At 32.1% G+C, this 20056-nt stretch overlaps 2 protein-coding genes across 2 annotated transcripts in view; one reads left to right on the forward strand and one right to left on the reverse strand.

Moving 5' to 3' along the window:
* The window catches only part of LOC132543535 (cilia- and flagella-associated protein 61-like), a 48219-nt gene that overhangs the window by 10173 nt on the left and 17990 nt on the right, over positions 1–20056 (reverse strand). Inside the window, exon 23 of the mRNA XM_060207052.1 lies at positions 212–335. Coding sequence (XP_060063035.1) covers positions 212–335 — 124 coding nt within the window. The remainder of the gene's footprint in view (positions 1–211; positions 336–20056) is intronic.
* Positions 11907–12959, forward strand: LOC132543548 (adenosine receptor A1-like). The gene has a single exon (XM_060207064.1). It carries the CDS (start codon positions 11907–11909, stop codon positions 12957–12959), a length of 1053 nt encoding a protein of 350 aa, XP_060063047.1.

The raw sequence follows: 20056 nt of genomic DNA on the forward strand, positions 1-20056 counted from the left end.
GTAAGTGACTTACCAGGTAAAAGTCCACCCTGGATCTTGGGGTTGTGGTAGATTGGAATAGGAAAAGTAAGTGACTTACCGGGTAAAAGTCCACCCTGGATCTTGGGGTTGTAGTAGTGTGGAATAGGTAAAGTAAGTAACTTAACGGGTAAAAGTCCACCCTGGATCTTGGGGTTGTGGTAGATTGGAATAGGTAAAGTAAGTGACTTACCGGGTAAAAGTCCGCCCTGGATCTTGGGGTTGCGGTAGATTGGAATAAGATTGAGAGCTTCCTCTGGTGGGGCCGATTGTGGTTCCATTGTGGGGTCAAATAAGCGCAACATTTCTGTGGCCAACTGTGAAAATAAATGATATAAAGAATAACTTTAATTTTTTGGTTTCATCGTAATTAACACAGATTGTGTTGCGGTTTTCAATAACCTGTTAAAGGAAAGGGAAAAAATCTTCAAAGAGACATCATGGAATAATCGACAAATTTTCAAAAAATTAGAAGAGATTATTTGTGTAAATCACTACATATATTGATACTGTATATATAAAGATATCAATGTCCAACTGGTCTTGTCATTGATGAAATATTTAAACAAAACAAATTCTAGAATTTTGACCAATATGCACTGTAACAATCTGACCACGGAAATCTTTTCCAGTCACATCACAAGGAAAACAATTTTACAGAGACATGTGATTATAGGATTTTCTTTTAATTCATTTCTGCGAATGTTTTTCTATTTTTTTTCAGAGACAAATCAAAACAAAAGTGAATTCTGTGTAACATTTGAATAAGAACTTCCACTTGTAAAAAATCATACCAAGAAATTCTGAAATTTGACTCTAAAAAGGAAAATCTAAATAAAGTGTGAATATAATGAGAATTTCAGTCACAATACAAAAGAAACCATTTTTTGTATATATCTATCTTATGTAGATGTACCTGTTTTCATATTTCATGCTCGATTTTATGCTTCAAAGAGAAAAAATATGAAAATTACCCTAATGAAAAAATAATGTTATATCATGAATATATTTTTTTCTCTCAAATTCTGAACAGAGAGTGATAATTTCTTTTCCAACACCAAAATGACAGATAGACAGACAAATACATAATAAATGTACATGTATATAAATGCAATATTTGAAGCATTAAATTAATAACTTGCAACTTTTGTGAAATATCAGGCATATAGAATGACAGTTGTGTTGAAGTACAATATTACAATACCCAACATGCACCAATGCAATACTGATATAATTTTGTGAATTTTTTTTAAATATACAACACCAATTGACAAGTTTAAAGTGACTGATGATTAACTTGTAGTAGGAGAAAGCATGATGGTCTGCTAAATTGATAAAAACTTCTCTTTTCACTGTTGACAAGTAAAAAAAATTAATACCCTTAATACAGTTTACATCAAATAATACAGTTTACATCATATAAAGATAAGAAAAAAAAAATAGGGACAATACTTTAATGAACTTTTACGAAAATCTAAGAAAGGAATTAGAAGCAGACATGAAAATTATCTGTTTCATGCTTTGAACTTGATTAAGAGCTAAGACAACTGCAGACAGCCCCAGATTTTGACATTGGTGCAAAATATATACTCTTCCTACCTGTTTGGCTATCTGTGAAAATGATAACATAAACTGGATAGAATTAAGGGTATAAGCCATCTTACATACATTGTATCATTATAATGTGACGTCAAAGTAAAGAGTAATAATTTACATAAAAGTTAAGGGTATATGCATGGTATACATGTAAGAGTTATCTCCCTTACATAACTCACCAATTTCTATGTCACTCTCAGAAGTTCTAAATCAATGTCCTGTTGTTATTCATAGATGAGCAGATAACGTACCATCAAAACTTTCAAACACATTATTTTGCAAGTTTTTTTATAGAAAATCTCCTCGAAATTAAAACCTTGTCAGAATCAGGTAGTATGAAATGAAAACCTTGTCAGAATCAGGTAGTATGAAATGAAAACCTTGTCAGAATCAGGTAGTATGTAATGAAAACCTTGTCAGAATCAGGTAGTATGCAATGTTTTATCTGTCCTCAAGAGCAAGAATCGATCAGAGAGGAAACATTGTTGCTTCTTCATCCTCATTAAACAGGAGACAGACTGTATTGACCAGTGTGTCATGTTAATAAACACATAAGAAAGGTTTACTAATGAACCCCTTGTGTAGCAGTAGAATCTGGATCATTTACGGTATGTTTTGTAGCCTGATATATCTGAGCTAACTGACTAGGAATTCAGTTTTAATCTGCTGACAGAAATTTGATCATGACAATGCTCATCTAAATGACCATTTTGATTTTAATTTTGATTCCTCGACACCCTCCCCCCCCCCCTCAACCCCAACTGCTGTACTGCAGTAATTATCACTGGACAATGACAGATTGTCTCCCTGGGATTAAAGGACTTTTTTAGTACAAACACCTATCTCTGTCCTGATGAACCAAAAATTCTAAATTTCTGATAACACTATTCTAAACTTCAAAAATGTTACATGTAATATGTTAAACATTATTCAGTTCTGACAGTTTCAAATTCTTCCGTTCAATGCTGTATTAATTTTGTGAAGAGTATTGTCAGGGGGATTAACTCATCTTGAACAAAGTTTTAAAATTTAATATTTTTCAAATACATGCACCTCAATGTCGATTTGTAAGTGATTGAAACAAACCAACAAATTTCTGGGATGAGTAAAGATTGTAGACCAGTAGTGTGCATACATTAATGTGTTATAAGCGATTACTTTATGTTTTTGTTACATTTTTTAAGGCTTATTATTTTCATTTTAGCTGAACCTGTATTAAGATACCTGTATTAAGATACCTGTATTAAGATACCTGTATTAAGATACCTGTATTAAGATACCCTTTTTCCTTTATTTAAGATAAACCTCTACAATGCAACCACCTGCAATAATAGACCACCTCACAGAACTCATATCATCTATCTTCAAATACATATAATAAATACTGGTCTCAAGTCTTATGTCATCTCACTTGAAAACTATGATAGGATTTGAAAATAAACTTTTATGCCACTCAGATGAGCACTATCATGCTAGGAATATATCTGCACCACTAACCATTCTACATACTATTAAACGGTTTCTTGGTACCTGGCTGTTAGCAGGCAGTAGTCATGCTGTTTACGAATTTGTAGCATATTAAAACAAGCAATGAATATCAGTGGAAATCCAATGTTTTCTCCTGTGCATGGGACTGTGTACTTTTTCCTACTGCTAAGTGTACTACCTAGATGGCAGTAGTTCATCTATAGAGCATCAGCTATTTGACCACAAACATGAAGATCTGAGGTGTGTGGTTTAATCCCTACAAGATTCTGTGCTGTTGTGGAATGTCCTTAGCGAGACACTTTTACCCAATCTGCTTTGAATAGCTTCTGGTTTGCCTCCTGTATGTTGTTCAGTGATAAACCACCAGGTTCTCAAAGAACCTGCCACGAAATTATACTGAACAGAATACTACCTATGTATGCACTCTTATTCCTTATTCCAAGAGATCACCATAAATTCATATCCATTACTGTAATCAGATTTGGACAAAGAGGAATTTCGTAATCAAAAACAATTGTACCTTCAAAACAACAAGCGGTAATGATGTGCAATGAAGTTTTCCAGAACAAAAAATGGAATCACGAGCTTGACTAGAGTCTGAGCCTTTTTATCAGTGTGATTGATTGACTATCAGTAAATATACACAGAGTAATGATGGGAATGATAGAAAGTATATACGGTACATACAAAAATATGTTTAAACATCCCATCATTAAGACAAGTGTCCATTGATATGTAACTGAGGTCAGTGACTTCATTCTGGGTCCAACACCAAACTGACTGATTACTCTCCTGTGAGTCAAACATGGGGCCCCGACAGATTTTTTTGCTGTGAGTTAAACACAAGACAGGTCTGAGAGTAATTCTTGACGAGTCAGTGAAAGTGACAAGGTCCAAGTTGTGAGAGACTGATTTGGTGACAAACCATATACTGTAAAATATCCAATTTTTGTGAGGCAAAACTTTTGTGGTTGTTCAAAAAATAAATATTTTGTGGACACTAGTTTTCGAGGATAAATATAACTCAATAAATCTCCTTATGCCGTGTTTCAACAGTTTGTATATAGATAAACTTGTGGAATAAAAGTAACCACGAAATTAACAAAAATAAATCCTCATGAAAATTAATGGTTTTACAAAATTATTTTCTTGGTATTTTTCCAGAAATAATGTCAATATCAGGATACAAAAAGAATCTTAAGCAAATAATCGGTGTGTACGTAACTGCATTGGTGACATATGTTCAGTTCGATTCATCACATTGGTATGCTTTTATTTGTACAATCTGGGGTCATGTTCCAATATAAATTCAAAATATACTTCTTAATTCTCATTTAATATTTTAGTTACCTTGACAAAATATTTAGATCAAACATAGATTTGGTATCATCAAAAAAAGAAATTAATTAATCTCTTTTGATATTGGATCTTGAAATGACCTTATGAAGGAAATAATTTAGTTTATCTAGATATAGCTGATAACATCTTTTGAAGATCAAAAAAAAGTCCAAAGAAATATTCAGTACAGAATAATACCTTTTCAAAACAAATTACAGATGAAAAAAAGAAAAATGTCACAGATGATGCTGTTTACAAATAATAACAGGTATGATTTTATGTAAACAGAATCATATTATTACTGAAATGATCAATAAATTATTCACATGATCATGCTAATCAGTGATTGATCTCCCAAAAATTTGTATCCAAACAACTTTATCCCAAGTAACCATTATCTTGTCTCTTTCTGTTCCAAGTAGATCACAACTAAGTTCGTTAATTACCTGATTTAGAGCGGAGTTAGACATCTTTATTTTCAACATTAATTTGTATAGAACTTGTCTTTAAAACACTGAATGAATGAACATTGGATTAGAGGTGGGCAGATTAACGACACTCGTCACTCGATCCTATAGGTAAACCAGCTGTAGGTAGTTGATAACCAGACAGCTCCAAGTTTAAGGATTTCTCTTGAGGCCAGATGGCAGCAGTAGTATTCCAGGATCGGGGCGTATATTTGATTGACAGGTAAGTATATATACCTCGGTATGTAATGACCCGGCATATCCTCAGGTCAGCTGATAGGTATGACATCATATGCTACCTGGCATTTAACAACATATATTCATAAGTTCACCATCCTCGGTATACAACTCCACAGCTTTACAGGTTACACAGACTTAAATCAATGACTGAAATGCAGAAACCAGCTGGAAACTATCACTCCAACTAAGGTAATGTTTATTGATCAAATCTCATAAATTGTTTGTTGTTAATTTACATATCAACTTTGAAATATAAAATCTTTTTTTATTTCGAAATCTTCCTCATCTAGATGTGGAATTTTTTGCAGGATAAGGGACTCTTTTCCAGAAACATGAACATTCGATAGTCTCAAATAAAGAATACAGAAGTTATACATATATGGGGCATGTTCATTTGATATGAATTGCATTTTTAAGAAAGAATATTTGCAAATAAAAATTCAATATTTGTTGATATTTTGAAAAATTTTCATAAAGTTAAATGCCTAACTGAAGTTATTATCTTTTTTTTTGTGATTATTTACAGTGTCATAATTTTGATGATAACGAAATTAAATGTTTTTTTGTCTGAACATCCAAACTTATGATGATTATTAAGATGATATAGTTAATTAATGTATTATTATCACATGTGTGAGCTTGTAAACATACATGTCCTGTATTCAAAAGTTTGAAATTAGAACCCAAATTACCTACATTTAAACCTGTCTATCTGTCACCCTGTATATTACATGATTTCAAAACACTTGCCAGACTAACAAAATCTTGTGTGATGTTGTGAACATCTGATTATGTTTTATCTTGTGTGATGTTGTGAACATCTGATTATGTTTAATCTTGTGTGATGTTGTGAACATCTGATTATGTTTTATCTTGTGTGATGTTGTGAACATCTGATTATGTTTTATCTTGTGTGATGTTGTGAACATCTGATTATGTTTTATCTTGTGTGATGTTGTGAACATCTGATTATGTTTTATCTTGTGTGATGTTGTGAACATCTGATTATGTTTTATCTTGTGTGATGTTGTGAACATCTGATTATGTTTTATCTTGTGTGATGTCGTGAACATCTGATTATGTTTTATCTTGTGTGATGTCGTGAACATCTGATTATGTTTTATCTTGTGTGATGTTGTGAACATCTGATTATGTTTTATCTTGTGTGATGTCGTGAACATCTGATTATGTTTAATCTTGTGTGATGTCGTGAACATCTGATTATGTTTTATCTTGTGTGATGTCGTGAACATCTGATTATGTTTTATCTTGTGTGATGTGTGAACATCTGATTATGTTTTATCTTGTGTGATGTCGTGAACATCTGATTATGTTTTATCTTGTGTGATGTCGTGAACATCTGATTATGTTTTATCTTGTGTGATGTCGTGAACATCTGATTATGTTTTATCTTGTGTGATGTCGTGAACATCTGATTATGTTTTATCTTGTGTGATGTCGTGAACATCTGATTATGTTTTATCTTGTGTGATGTCGTGAACATCTGATTATGTTTTATCTTGTGTGATGTCGTGAACATCTGATTATGTTTTATCTTGTGTGATGTTGTGTGTATTATCTTGTGTGATGTCGTGAACATCTGATTATGTTTTATCTTGTGTGATGTCGTGTGATTATGTTTTATCTTGTGTGATGTCGTGAACATCTGATTATGTTTTATCTTGTGTGATGTCGTGAACATCTGATTATGTTTTATCTTGTGTGATGTCGTGAACATCTGATTATGTTTTATCTTGTGTGATGTCGTGAACATCTGATTATGTTTTATCTTGTGTGATGTTGTGAACATCTGATTATGTTTTATCTTGTGTGATGTTGTGAACATCTGATTATGTTTTATCTTGTGTGATGTTGTGAACATCTGATTATGTTTTATCTTGTGTGATGTTGTGAACATCTGATTATGTTTTATCTTGTGTGATGTCGTGAACATCTGATTATGTTTTATCTTGTGTGATGTCGTGAACATCTGATTATGTTTTATCTTGTGTGATGTCGTGAACATCTGATTATGTTTTATCTTGTGTGATGTTGTGAACATCTGATTTTATGTTGTACTAATCTTACAATGGATTATCTGCCTTAGTTACAACTTTTCTTTGCTTGTCTGCTGGTTGAAATTAAGGCTGGTCAGGGCTGCCCTCTTGATAAAATTTTTGACCAAAGTAACACTGACAGGTCAATTAAGTCAACCAATCGTTGGTTTGGCTACAGCCTCAGAATTCCCTCGTGTTTACAATAGCACCAGTGTAAGTTGAAAACTTATATGAAAACAAGTTCAAAATTAATTTCAGTACCATTTCTAATAACTTTCTGAATTTTTCATTGTGATTTCCTTTTTATCCTTTTTTAAACAAAATTGAGAGTATGTACAAATAAGTAACTTATTTGTATCTTGTCAACTTAACATAGAAATAAAGTTCAAAATGTGGTGTTATGTCAGTCTTGTATAATTGTGTCTGTATTCCCAGATCACATGATCACCTGTATATGAAGACATGTATATTAAGATACCTGTTTTATAAGACACCTGTGTATTAAGACAACTGTATATTAAGACCTGTCTAATAAGACACCTGTATATTAAGACATGTCTGATAAGACACATGTGTATTAAGACACATGTATATTAAGACATGTCTAATAAGACACATGTGTATTAAGACAACTGTATATCAAGATACCTGTTTTATAAGATACCTGTATATTAAGACATCTGTCTAATAAGACACTTATTGGCTGGTCCCTTTGGGTGTCCCATTAGACAGGTTTAACTGTAATTTACAACCCCATCCATTCTTTCTATTGATTCCTATTAACAGTAACAGAGCTTTGATATAGATTGTAACTCTGAAAATCTGCAAACACTAGAAGATGGTAAAGTCCATATGGTCATAAATTCTCCACACAGCCACAAAAGTTGTTAGTGCTGCCACAAATCATGATCAGCTTTGTCTGAGCTGCTCAAGGACAGGAAATTAAAACCTAGATTTTGTTCTATTGGCTTCAACAATACAAACAAAAAAAAACACAAGGCATAAAATGGCCACGTGAATTATCTTCACATGTTCAGATGAACTCGAAAAAGTTTTGAATGATCAGAAACAATGATTAACCACGAAAACTAAAATAAGAGATGTTTTGTATTTCTTAACAATGGTAAAATTTTCATAATTTCATCACAGCAGCATCAAGTATTAGAAAAACGCAATTCTTCTTAAAATTTCACATATAAATATAGGGGTTTTGAATTAGAACAAGCAAGTAAACCAGAAATATTAATCATCCATCAAGGCTAGCTCTGCCTAAACACCTTTTCAAAACCTTCTTACAGATCTACTAACTTTAAATTTCCCTCTAAGAATTTTACATCACCAGATGAAATATGACTAGTTTTCAAGACCAGATGAAATATACAACTTAAGAATATATAAAACACACAGACACCCAAAATTTCTAGAATTAAACTTTTTTTAAGTGAGAATTTTTTGAAAAGATGGATGACAGAAAATATTGTAAAGTTAAAAAAAGAAATAAAAGTTGCTACAGGTTTCAGAATATGTGTCAAAAAAATATGCATTTTTGCTCTATTTTTCTCAATTTGTTTGTGAATAACAAGTATTCTTGGTTATTTTTGAGGCAATCTTTGCCACCAAGAAATGTCTTTTCTCAATGAAATGCAGTAGAATGATACTGGGAAAATCAGAAAAATAATGTCAAAATGCTAATTTTCAATTTAATTTGATAGATGAAAAATCGCCATAACAACTGAAAAATGTAAATTTTGAAAAACTACTTAAATCCTTTATTTGGCAAAGTTCTCATCTTAAATTTTTCAAGACTTCATGCTTTGATAAAACAAATATTTGTGTATTGTTTTCATAATAAAAAAGAAGGGGTCGTTATGCTATTTTTTTTTTTGTAATTTTCACTCAAATGTCATTTTTTTCAAAAGTCAAGAAACAAATTATATTTTTGGATCCTAGAATTAATTAAAAATGATCCATCAAGTCAGCATTCATGTATTTAAAATCTGTGATTTATGATGATAACTCATGAATAGTGTTGAATTCTGCGCAATGGAAACATGTTAAAAAATTGTTGACACTAAAACCCTAATCACTACATGAAACATAGTCCACAGGACATAAAATCTTCAGAAGGTTCGAAGCATTCCACCTTTTGAAAACAGATACAACTGTTGGTAACAAAGTATACGAAAATGTAAAAGTCCATCATGTTTGAATTTATTTTATATTGAATTATGCCCTACTTCCGGTCAAACTTGAGTTTCAGTTATCCCTAAATTTCCTGTCTGTTGATGCTATACCAAAATATAAGTCCTAGTGTTCATGAGACACTAAACAAGCCACATCTACACATAATCAGTCTGACGTTTGGGTTAATAAGCTTGACTTCTTCAATATTTAAACCTAAAGTATAACAGAATCTTTCACTAACAAGGCCATTGAATTATTTCTACTCTGTATTAATTACCAGCGACTAACGAGCATTTCACTGTCGCTACATCAACATTGACCAACTGTAAAAGGGTAATTATCTTGACCTGGCACTTATAATTGACTCTAAACAACATTAACATCATTTTTTACCCAAACAAACAATGTTATTGACTAATTCTACAATGATTAAACATCTTAATTTACTCTCATTAGGTACAAATGTGTCAGTTAAATAAATGTTGAGATCAACACACATATATCTATATGACAAAAGAAATATACAAGGGGCATGGTGTATAACGCAATTATTTACCCTATAGAACTGATGTGAAAGGGTAAGTTGTCATCAATAATTGATCATGGGTCGTATTTTTTGTTTTCCGTAGGTACTAAATTATCGTGAGCTAGATCCCTACATTTATTTATATTCGTTAATTACTGTGACTTGCACTTAAAATTGACAAAAAACAATAAACTATTACACCTAATATTCCAAGTGATATTTAATCCTTTCATCTTGTTGCTTACAATGTGAATTTCACCCTACATACAGAATTAAAAAAAAAAAAATTAAAAAAATTGTAATGATCAAAGGATATCTATCAGAGTCAGCATCCTGCATAATATATGGCAGATTTAAGAATACAATTGTAATTTTTTACATACACTTTGATATAGGTGCAGCCATAGATTTGTATATCATGAGAAATGTGACAACATGCTAAACACTGAGATAAAACTCAGTGGGCGAGGTATTGATAATTAATTCTATTATACTGTACAGTAGGGAATATACTACCACTTCACTTCAAGGTATAAACATTGGAATTGATCAGAAATTATCACAAATTTATAAATAATTCATCACAGCTTCAAATATGATCTGAATTATTATCAATTATTAATAGGTTTAAATTTAATTGTGTCAACAGGTATTCAATAGGTATCATCCCTCACTTTTATCAATACAGATTTGCTGATGTCTAAAGTTCTATTGAACTGTCTGGTACAGATGCTGGCATCAATAGCAATCTGGTCATATAAGATCAGAAATCACCTGTGATGAATTTTAACGAGGTTTTCCTAGCGATTGAGTGCAGATTGTTTACCTTAATATGAGTGTATAATGAGTAATATCAAAATTGATCTCTATAGTAATGAAAACATGTTAACACCAGCTGTTACTCTTTATAAACAGGTTTTTTGGGTTTTTTTTTTCCTGAAGCATGACAAAAATTAATTTCAGGTTTTAAGATATTTTCATGACCATTATGGAATAGAAAAGCCCAGCTGTGATACAATTTAAGCTAGGAATGATACACTATTTTTCACACGTTTTATATTCCTTCAGGGTACATGAAACACTTCAGGCTGACTATTTTGAAATGATTGATTTGATACATAAAACCGATTTTATTTCCATTTGCATATTTCAAATAAAACTTTATTATAAAAATTTTTTGTAAAATGAACATGGGTTGTCAGTTTCCATATAATAATGTTTTCCTTTCAGAAAAACTGATTGATTTATATCCAAATTCTCATCACGTGTAATTTCCTATTTCAGAATGCATGTTAACACAATGACAGGAATGTGCTATATTGCCACTACAAATTATTGCTCAGAAATTTCTGCATAATTTGTATCAAGGAAATCATTATGATGAAACCACAACTCCAATCCTAAACAGTATATATAGAACACACATCCAGAACATCAGATTACACAAAATTGTCCAGCTGACGGCTTACAATAGCTGAATAATAGATTCTAGTGGTTACAGAAAATGGATTCTACCAGGTAAACAACAGCTTATACCCTCTCAGCGACGGATTCTACCAGCTAAACGATGGATTCCACCAAGTAAACAACAGATTCCACCAGGTAAACAACAGATTCTACCGATGGAATAATTGTCACTACCAGTTAAACAACAGCTTATACCAGGTAACAAACAGATTTTACCAACTAAATAACAGATTATACTGGCTAAACAACAGATTTTACCAGATTTTTCCTGCTAAACAACAGATTTTACCAGCTATACACCAGATTTTACCGGCTAAACAGATTCTTCAAACTAAAAAATAGATTACACTGGCTCACCAACCAATAGTACCAACTAAATTCCAGACATAATCATGTGAACAACAGAGTCCCCTGGCTAAACAATGGATTCTGTTGGCTACGATTGTGTAACTGCAATTACAAACTACAGGTTCTGGAGACAATAGGTCATTAGTTTGTAAACAGCGAACCCTCTCGCATGCCATGATGGATGTAACATCACAAATTTATATCTCACTAGAAGTAATCATTGGAGTGGCAGCAGTGGCAGGAAACAGCCTCGTTTTGGTGGCCATTAAGCGGACACCAAGTCTTCAAACTGTCACAAACTGCTTCATAGCCAGTCTTGCTTTGGCTGATTTACTTGTAGGAATAATGGTGGCACCCTTAGCGGCTCTCAGTTACCAGGGACTCCCCCATGATTTCATGGGATGTGTTTTCATAAACTCCTTGGTTGTCATGTTTACACAGATATCTATTTTCAACCTTGTAGCTGTTGCCGTCGAGAGATTTATAGCCATTAACTCCCCATTTTTCTACCAACGTCACATGACTGTGCATGTCGCACTCTACATTGTTGTAGCAACATGGGTGGCAGCCATTTTGATCGGACTGACCCCAGTATTTGGGTGGAATCTTGGCCCGACGCCCGGTAATAACTGTGCCTTTATGTTAGTTATAGACATGGGGTACATGGTGTATTTCAATTTCTTTGGATTTGTGTTACTGCCATTGTTCATCATGTTTGTACTGTATTCTTATATATTCTACATTGTCAGGAAACACATGGCCAAAATCGCTGCCCTTGAAATCGTACAGGAGTCTGAAGGTCGCCAAAAGCAGCGACAATTCAGGAAAGAGGTTAAAGCAGCTAAATCGCTCGCTATTGTGATCGGGGTTTTTGTGATCTGTTGGTTGCCAATCCACATCCTGAACTCAATAAATTTACTCTGTAAAGAATGCTCTTATCCCTCGGAGCTTCTCTTGGCGGCCATCTTGCTTAGTCATGCCAACTCAACTGTAAACCCTTTTTTATATGCAATAGGCAACGACAAATATCAGATGGCATTTAGAAAGATGTGCTGTCAAACGTGTCTGCCGATTTCTAACACAAACACATTCAGCGATGAGTATTATACTGGAAATCCTCATGTGACCAAGTCATCAAATACTTGTCATCACAATGGAGTATCTAAGATCATGAAGAATACACAATCACCATCAGCAAGTACTCCCAATGACATCTTCTACATAAAGTGAGCGTTCCTCCAAACTGATCCAATGTCATTCAATTTTAAGTCCCAATTTTTCATATTAAATAATTTAAAAACAGAGAATGTCTGTTATAATGGGCATATCATTTCAATATACATTTTATATATATGACAGATATTCCTTTAATCAACAAATTTCAGATACTCCCTTGATGGAGAAAATGTCACACACCTATCTTCATAACCTCGGAACAAACATTTTATAAATAAACAGGGTATATCACTAGTGTTGATACACTAATCTTTGTACATATATATATGTCAGAATCTGCAATATCATGGTTGCTAGCCATAAAAAATTCTTTAACAGATAATATATTTGTACAGTAGTAGTAAGTGAAATCCAGTCATTGTTGCCATGTTTTATAAGTTCATTAGAAAAGAGCATTGCTACCGTCTGTATAATTACAGTCATATAAGAATGTGTCTGCAGGGAAGAAAATAATGATGGACTAGTGACATACACGTTTAATGTACACCATTAAGCCCCTGAAGTTATAAGGCATATCGTGAAATCATCTATTTTTGTGGGGCTAAAATTTCATGGCTTTCTAAAACCTAATTATTTCATAGACAGATGATTTTGTCAATAAATAGGACTCATGATATATTTTTGCAACATAAAAATCTAAACAATACTTAAGGAGTTCTCAACACTCAAATTCCTAGATAGAAAGTATCCTCTAAATAAACAAAATTCACTATCTAAATATCTTTTGCAGGGAAGAATATTGCGATGGACCAGAGAAGTATTTTACAATACCATGTAAACCATTTACCATGTGTTAAATGTAATCACTAATTCAAAATTTAAATCAATATAATTACAAAAACTGCAAAATCATATACCAGGTATATTCTTGGGACTTAAATTTCATGGATTTGAAAAAAAGTAATTGTTTACTGACCTATTCTATATTTCAAATAAGTAACAAAACTGAAGTGATTTTCCTTTGGACTGAACGACAATGAAAGACATATCACTGTATATAAAGTAGGATTGACATATTAAACCCACTATTGAAATGAATGTTGTATATTGAGTCTCGTTCAATGTTAAAATACTCATCATTACCGTCCAGAGATTTATAAAAAAATAATGTGTTTTTTTTTTCTTAATTTTACTCAAACAATTGTTTACAAATCCATGACTACTTGCCATCAGTTTTTGATGATAGTTGTGTACATGTCCTATTCATCACTGAAAGTTATTTTTTTATGTACATAAAGTGAAATTTATAAAATTTGTGTAAATAATCTAAATATACAATAATTTAAAATCATACATAAATCATATTTCATATTCATATATTTTTGTTTTATATGATAAATGCTTGACAAGTTTGAAGGCAACCAAATGTAACAATTTCACCGTGAAGGATATTTACAGAGAGAAAAAAATCAAATATATACGATGTACTTATCATCTGATAAAGCAAAGCTCTTAATGATAAAGTCGTAACATAGATATGTTTTAAGGATCATAATGATTCTACATTTGGATTGCTCCAGTCTACCCAGCTGTAGAACTATGTACAACATATTGAAAATTGATACCACATATACATGACATTCTTGTGAAAAATGTTTGTATTGCATTTTATGACAATAGCCATGAAAAGTATAGGAATTTCTGTCACTTTGATCTGAAGAACGATCCAAAGGTTTGAGACTAATCACGACTGATTTATATCTACCGATAAATGTCACTGACTAGATTGCTCTTCTAATGATTCGGTATAATGTTTGTGTCTACCCAGCTGAGATTAATAGTACTGGTAAATATGATGTCATAATTTGTATGAAATCCTCTTTGAAAGTGATATAAAATTGCTAACACAATAGAAATAAAATTTGATGTATTAACTGCAGTTTGTTATTTTATTTTAAATATCTTTTTACGTTGCTTTGTAGCTGTATGACATTGTGACTTAACAATGAAGACAAAAGATATGAAATTTTAATACATAACAACATGGAAGACTGAGATATGACATGAGAAAATCATGTTTTTCCAGCAAATTTTCTCTAAAAAGATAATTTTTATATTCATTTCTTCATGAATATTCACACAAAATAAAAACTTGTTTACAATAAATTGTTTTGTATGCGTGTAATCCTATGCCATATGTACTTTTAAACATAAATTTTATCACTTGAATTCTCCTCCAATCGGGCTAGTCTGTCCTAATGCAGGGATCAACGACATCATTACCATGACCATTTTTTTTTATTCTGATGTCAACAGAGTATTTTGATCTGATTGACAAAGCCCTGTATTTTACTTATTTATAAATCACCTATCAACTTTCCTCACTTTATCGGCTCGTAACACAGAAAAGTACTCGCCCATTCCTAGCAACTCAAAAGTCACTAAAACACCTTTTATAAAAACACATTAGAGGCTAATGGTCGCTTACAAACCTTTTTAGGCTAATCACGTTACCGATATGAAAAAGATCACAATTATGGAAACCTATGATCTCCGGAAATTTCCTCAGATATACTTTATTTACAAGACCTAAATATCCCCGACTGAGAGGCACAACTTCCTGTTTCTAAACATCGTACAAAACTTTCTACTATATGTAACGGTAGTGCTTAAAGGCTCAGGTGAATTCAGAGCTTTCAACAGCTCTTAGAGTCCATACCTAAGATGTTGAAAACATTTCTGGTTTTGCTTTTGGTTTATAATGATACATGATACAATGTACTTTGAAGAAGCGTCAAGCTGATCTATCATCCATGAAAAGAGAAAAGCAATCTGCATCACCAATATTTATTATTCTATTACATGTATTTCTTCAAAAAAAAAACCATATAAAACAGGGTTTTACCATTTCTTATAGGTTTCAACAACTTGCTAAATTATCAACTAATTTTGTTTTAAACTTTCTTTATATGTTTCCTTTGAACATGATAAAATCCCATCTTATAACAATACATACATCTGGTAATATTCAGATTATTTCTAATATAATATTAAGATTTGAGCCATCCAAATGTACTGTTAGCTTACCAACAGTAGTCCAGGGCTACTTTTTGTGGCATAGTACAATTCTAACTTAAAATCCAGGGGTTTTAAACTTTTACCGAAGGCATGCTTCATTCTCTGGTTATGACAGCTTTCTGTCCAAAGAATTCACAGAAACGTGAAGGGCATTACAATTTAAGAACATGTTTTTGCACTACACTTGAATGTACTTCAAAATCATATATTTTTTGTGGGGCTCAATTTTTGTGGTTGTTTCAAAAAATCACTCTTTCGTAGATACATTCTACTTTAATTTGCAACTGAAACAAACCCCCCTAAAAAGGAAAAAATCAAGGAAGATTTATTTAACGAAGGTTAGTGCAGTTGTATTTTAGCACAAATTTTGGATGCAGAAATGTTAAAACTTCCAAATTATGTCAGAAATTACAAACATCTCATCAAATATTTTCTTTATCAGACAAGAATGGCAGTATTATAAAAACGATATATGATCTAGAAATCTCATTTGTAAGTACACTCTGGTCAGCACTTTATTTCCTAAATAATCCTTATTGGTTAATGATTGTATATGATCACAGAATTCCTACATTATCAATATCTTATTCCGGAAAACCATACTTATATTGCCAATTTACTAACTTTTCATTCTTTTTTTTCTGTCCATAATAAAAACTTAACAACATACTTCAACCATGCTATGGCTTTTAATGACAAGCACTATTGATACCAACTCAACATCAAAAATCCTATTTAGAGCCTTTAACAGGAAGAACATTTAACTGATTACTGCTATGATTGATGAATGTATCGCATGTGCGTGATGCTGTTAATAGATCGGTACTTAATTATGAAAAAAAAAAATAATCAAAACATAAAATTGTTTATATTTTTATTACTTTATATCGGTAACATTTAAAACCAACTGGGATTTCTCCACAAACATAATCTGCAAATAGTTTAATGTGATTAGAGCAGACTGATCAAAGTAAAATACTGTATCATCATTAATTTTTGTGAGGGATTTATTTTCACTAAATTTGAAGGTACTCTAAATCCAAGAATTCACATGTCCATGAAAGAATGAACTGAGAAATATTCACATGAATGATAGTACAATCTAATGGATTTTGATAGTAAGATTTGTACAAAGTGCCAATGAAAATATTTACTTTTGAAAATTCATAAAAATTTCAGCTCCACCAAAATATATTATTTTAGAGTATAAAGCTCTAATGTTAAAACTCTGCTTTTCTGTCTTCTTTATTAACTAAGAACTTTTGAAATGTTCACTTACATGTATATTTCTAAACATTTTAGGAAATATATATATAGATACAAATATTTTGTATTTGATTGCTAATAAGCCCATGCCTGGTTGTAAGCCCACTAACGCAAATTGAAAATTTCATTGTCCTTGAATAACCTTGCTCCTACTTTTTGTCAAAGTGTTCTAGTTAAACTCCTGGGCTTATTACAGGATATATATCACAAATTTAATCATTAATATTGTAATAATGAAATCTAAAAACAAAGCTATCCATGCTTTTGACGACAGGAACCAGACCAGCTGTATCAGATAGCAATCAACCAATAGAATAACCCCGCTTTCTACTTCCTGTCAAAGGTGAGTAAATATTTACCATTTACAGCATCAAATGTATCAGCACATCAACAAAATAATCAATTCATTTTCTCCTACACATTGATGCATATGCAAACAAAAACATCCATAAACTTTTTTTATTCTGGTTTAGTAATTGATAGTTTGAGACCACCCAATATCACCGAGGTCCATATTTATATCACGTTGATCAAAGGCTAGAACCATCATATAGACTTACTGAAGTCCTGTTGTACCCTGGGGAGTCTCTTTATTTATGTGTTTTATAGTGGTATAATTATATTGTTTTATATATTCCTACCTATTGTTATTATAAAGTAACTTCATTCCCTTTAAAAACAGCTTGAAGTCGGCCCATTGAGACCTTGATTAAAAACAAAGAGATTTTAAATAATAATTACACATTGCAATTAATCTTGACAGTTATGAAATCGACAACAAAAGTATACTATTAGAAACCAATAAGTTAGAAAAAAAGTCATATATCTCTCTCCTGGATTATAGAGTCTAAAATAACAGCACAGTAAATGCTGGCATTTTTTACCTAAAGGAATCAAGTTTCCGATAGCAGTATCACTGTTTGGTTCCTCCTTTTGCGTTTTCCTGAGGGACACTTGGATAATACTTTACATTAGTAATGTAATATTTACAGTAAACACCAGATCTCTCACTGAGTTCATGTATGCTATCATTGATTTTTTCCGTATCTCTCACCAAATCGTAAAAACTTGACAACCAATACATTAGGGAAAATACCTGGGTATTAATAGGAAAAGGTATAGCATGTTATCACTTAGTCGTCATGACATTTGTAACATTGCCTATAACATAATGTGTTATCTGCAGTTTGTTACTGTATAGTTTCAGTTTTAAGTAATAACAAGAGGCCTAACGAGCCTGCATAGCACACCTGGTCAACAGTTGATTAAAACACTTTGTAAGACATGTTTTTTTATGTGGAAAAAACTTGACATTTGTTCTTTCCAGCATGCCAGTGACAAAACATCACAGTCTTTTGCCTCTTGTTTGTTCAGGAGTATGTCTGATGAATTGTGTAAAGTTTTAAACAGATCACATGATTCCTGTCACCTAAAAATCACATCAAGGTCATTTGTATGAAACTAGATCTTGACAGTCCATCATCTATAGGCATGTTTATGGACGGAGTATTCAGATGATATATCAAATAGTGACATATATGACCAGTGATCTGAAGCAGGACCGGCACAATCATTTCAATAACTTCCAAAGCTGTTCATCCCAGCACACATATCAGATGAAATATAATAACTTCCAAAGCTGTTCATCCCAGCACACATATCAGATGAAATATAATAACTTCCAAAGCTGTTCATCCCAGCACACATATCAGATGAAATATAATAACTTACAGTTTATTTATTATTTAGAGTGAAAAGATTTTTTAGATTTGAAGTGAAAAGTAGGGCAGACCATTAAATACTTTTCTAGTATCAGAATGTATAACACACCAGTTCTAGTATCAGAATGTGTAACACACCTGTCTAGTATCAGTATGTATAACACACCTGTTCTAGTATCAGTATGTATAACACACCTGTTCTAGTATCAGTATGTTTAACACACCTGTTCTAGTATCAGTATGTATAACACACCTGTTCTAGTATCAGTATGTTTAACACACCTGTTCTAGTATCAGTATGTATAACACACCTGTTCTAGTATCAGTATGTATAACACACCTGTTCTAGTATCAGTATGTATAACACACCTGTTCTAGTATCAGAATGTGTAACACACCTGTCTAGTATCAGTATGTATAACACACCTGTTCTAGTATCAGTATGTATAACACACCTGTTCTAGTATCAGTATGTATAACACACCTGTTCTAGTATCAGAATGTATAACACACCTGTTCTAGTATCAGTATGTATAACACACCTGTTCTAGTATCAGCATGTATAACACACCTGTTCTAGTATCAGTATGTATAACACACCTGTTCTAGTATCAGTATGTATAACACACCTGTTCTATTATCAGTATGCATAACACACCTGTTTTAGTATCAGTATGTATAACACACCTGTTCTAGTATCAGAATGTATAACACACCTGTTCTAGTATCAGTATGTATAACACACCTGTTCTAGTATCAGTATGTATAACACACCTGTTCTAGTATCAGTATGTATAACACACAACAAAACTGATTTTAGACTTATTGATGGAAAATAATTCAACTTTTTGTCTTTTGCTTTTTTGATACTAGATCACTTATGAGCTTCAATATTGATTTTGTTTTTGTTTTTTTTTTAAATACCATAGCAACAGTTGTGACAGTTACAGAATTTCCAGTACAATACAAAAACATCCGAGTGTATCCTTTACCTTATTAGCAGAGTTATTTGTTGCAGATCATCAATTTACAGGCACCTAATAATTAGAGCATGAATGCTAAATTTCCTTCTTAAAACTAAACCAT

Source organism: Ylistrum balloti, unplaced genomic scaffold (genome assembly GCF_031769215.1).
Source record: "Ylistrum balloti isolate Yb309-2 unplaced genomic scaffold, AGI_CSIRO_Ybal_v1 Utg369758, whole genome shotgun sequence".
Lineage (NCBI taxonomy): Eukaryota > Metazoa > Mollusca > Bivalvia > Pectinida > Pectinidae > Ylistrum > Ylistrum balloti.

What these genes read in the sequence shown, in the direction of transcription:
- LOC132543548 (XM_060207064.1), top strand. Translation starts at nt 11,907, where the DNA reads ATGGATGTAACATCACAAATTTATATCTCACTAGAAGTAATCATTGGA.